The sequence below is a fragment of the Hippocampus comes genome, unplaced genomic scaffold (genome assembly GCF_001891065.2).
Source record: "Hippocampus comes isolate QL1 unplaced genomic scaffold, H_comes_QL1_v1.1 scaffold105, whole genome shotgun sequence".
Classification (NCBI taxonomy): domain Eukaryota; kingdom Metazoa; phylum Chordata; class Actinopteri; order Syngnathiformes; family Syngnathidae; genus Hippocampus; species Hippocampus comes.
In genome coordinates this window covers 2,036,755-2,039,451 of record NW_017806235.1, presented here as the reverse complement: position 1 = coordinate 2,039,451, position 2,697 = coordinate 2,036,755, and the positions used below count along the sequence as shown (strand labels likewise).

The 2,697-nt window shown below is 42.2% G+C and overlaps 1 protein-coding gene across 2 annotated transcripts in view; it reads right to left on the bottom strand.

The window, feature by feature from the left end:
• The window catches only part of LOC109507369 (endophilin-A2-like), a 9,165-nt gene that overhangs the window by 4,648 nt on the left and 1,820 nt on the right, over nt 1-2,697 (bottom strand). For both annotated transcript variants that reach the window (XR_002166450.1, XM_019856746.1), the window contains exons 2-7: nt 2,270-2,338; nt 1,965-2,181; nt 1,533-1,666; nt 1,269-1,427; nt 615-718; nt 155-291 (exon numbers count right to left, since the gene is read on the bottom strand). Coding sequence is in view for 1 of the 2 variants with exons in the window: in XM_019856746.1 (XP_019712305.1) it covers nt 155-291; nt 615-718; nt 1,269-1,427; nt 1,533-1,666; nt 1,965-2,181; nt 2,270-2,338 (820 nt within the window). In the remaining variant the exon portion in view is untranslated. The remainder of the gene's footprint in view (nt 1-154; nt 292-614; nt 719-1,268; nt 1,428-1,532; nt 1,667-1,964; nt 2,182-2,269; nt 2,339-2,697) is intronic.

The following is a 2,697-nucleotide window of genomic DNA, read 5'->3' as shown; positions in this document are numbered from 1 at the left end:
AATCACAAAAATTAAAATTTTTTGAAAACGGAGAAAAAAAAAAAAAAAAAAAAAAAAAAGAGAGAAAAACGCACACATTGAAAACATTTAAATTCGTCAAAACACACCTTTTAGTGTAAACCCCCCCAAAATGAGGAACGGTGATGTCATTTACCTGGAGAGTAAGCCGGAGGGCTTGTGGCAGTTGGTGTGTAACCTCCGTTGGACTGCTCAGCCTCTCCATAGTCGAAGCTCGGTTGTCTGGGTTTGGGTCTGTACTCTCGCCTTGGTTGGGACCGACTTTCTTCAACCCTGCGCGAAATGTAAACAAGAACACATGTTGATATTTTTTTGTTTATAATGCATTCTCCATTTTAAAAAAAAACTCAACAGCACAGTACATTTCAGAAGAATGTCATGTCAAAATGCTCGGTTTCATAACCAAGCATCACAACATTGTGCTACCCGACTTAAAATCACTCTCCTGCCGCATTGCTTGCCCGCATGGGTACAGACACGCATTTGTGACGACTAATTTGAATTAAATTTTGTATTCACTAATTAGCAGGCCAAATGAGAAGTCTTCCTGAATTATACGCGGCACATCAAGCTCCCCAAATAGTCACCGCGCTGACCTTTTTGTGATTTCGCCAGAAAGTTCCTCCAGAATCTCGGTGGCATTTCTGTGGTACTGCAGCAAGGATTCGACAAGAGATGCCAGCTGGCTCACCTGCTCCACCTACAGAACGGCGATCGCAACAAGAAAAGCGATATGGTATAGTCTTCTTTATTCTCTCATAATATCTCCAAATTCAAACATCAAACCTGAATTGAAAAAAAAAGGAGCAAAGCAGGTCAGACAAGCTCCCGATGCTTCTTGTTCAAAGTCAGGAACAAAAGAAACAAACAACAACAACAAAAAAAAAAAGCAGACCACATTTGACACATCAGCTAGCAAATAAAACATGCATGGACATGGTCGTGTTTGCCATTAAAAAAAAAGAAAACGGAGATTCAATGAATCTGTTCCAGCCTCAAAATGAAGTTATATTGACCTTATTCTTATGGGTGTGAGAAAATAAACATTGTATTAAACACTGTATAACAAGGGCGTCCAAACTATGGCCCGGGGGCCATTTGCAGCCCGCCATCTATTTTCCAGCGGCCCACGCCGCGACTAAACAAACAAACAAACAAATAAATAAATAAATGTTCATGAATCCTGAATCCAACGACGAATAACAGTGTTTTTAGTGCCGCGTGCACAGTCCAGTCAAGTGTCCACTCACATCAGTCTCCAGCAGGTTGTACATGGAACTCTCAGCCATGTCTTTGGACTCGTGGAACTTCTCCAAGGACTGCCTGATCTCCTCATCTGGAATTTTACCCTGACGCTTCTTTTTATAGTCGTAGTCCAGGCGGCGGCCCTCCATCTTCTTCAGATGGTGCTGATGGCGTAGAAGGATGAGAATGGCAGAATAGATTTTTTTAAATAGATGTCAAATGATTTCATAAGTCGATTAACTGTTCCAACTCTACAACTGTGCGTGTACCTGAATATCTTTGATGTCCTTCTCAACGACTCCTTGCAACGGGTCAATAAAATTCTGTTTCACGTCAATGTCCAGACTGTCCTTGATGGCGGACAATTTCTTCATCGATTCTCCAATAGCCACGAGAGCGCCACCTGGAGGAAACATGCACCAAATGCAGCTTTGTGACATTTGGGTCACAGTAACGCGGGAAATGAAAAGGGAGCGCCTCAAAAAGAAAGGTAATACCGTCAAGGCGTTTTGGAACCAATTACTAAAAATGGTACCTTCTAGTACCTGGTTTTGCCAATGGAAAAATGTCAATACTGGGAGCATGTGCTCGAAAGGTAGCAATAGACATGTACTATTTAAACTAAACTGCATTCACGTTCTTCCCCCTTTTTGAATTTTTTTTTTTTTTTTTTAATGATTGATGATGTTTTTTTTCTTTACCAAAATTGTTGTGCTGGCCCATGTCTGCTCCGTATTTCATCATGCACTCTCCGAGCAGGCCTTCGGACTGCGGGTATCCAGGACTGTTCAGCTGCCCACGGAATTTGGACACGGTATTGAGCATGGACAGTTTAGCTCTGTAGGCCGGGTTAGGCTGGAGGTACTCGGTTGTTTTGTTGATGACTTCAACCACCGCTTTGCTGGTAACATCTGCTCTCTGGAGGCACATTTGGGGAGGGATAGCGACTTAAAACGTGCATGTGCAAAAATCCAGCTTCTTGTTTAATTTGGAATTGGCGTGATACCCTTTCAAGGTCCTTGAAGTCTTCATCCAGCTTGGTTCCCTCTGCACCGCCAACCTTCTCGCTCACCATCTGAGAACACAAAAGGAAGCAAATTGGATGCGTCCTCTGAAATGCTAGACGTGCTCTTCATCCTAAGAGTTCAATCAACAATTTTCGTGGCGGAAAACCACTTCTTAATTTCACAAAAACACTTCAGGCAAGACATCAGCAAATCCTTACGAGACTAACTCAGCAAGTATCGGCAAGATTAATCCGGAAATCCATCCAATTGATTTTCTTGTCTTTTTAGATCTTGTTTTCATGGTGATTGCTAGTTTTACTCCTTTTCCATTTCGGCCACTAATCACGCAGGTGGTGTTACGAGTGTGTCATCTTCTAGGGTCACGAACCATTTTAAACACAGATATTAGCACTGACAAATTACTGAG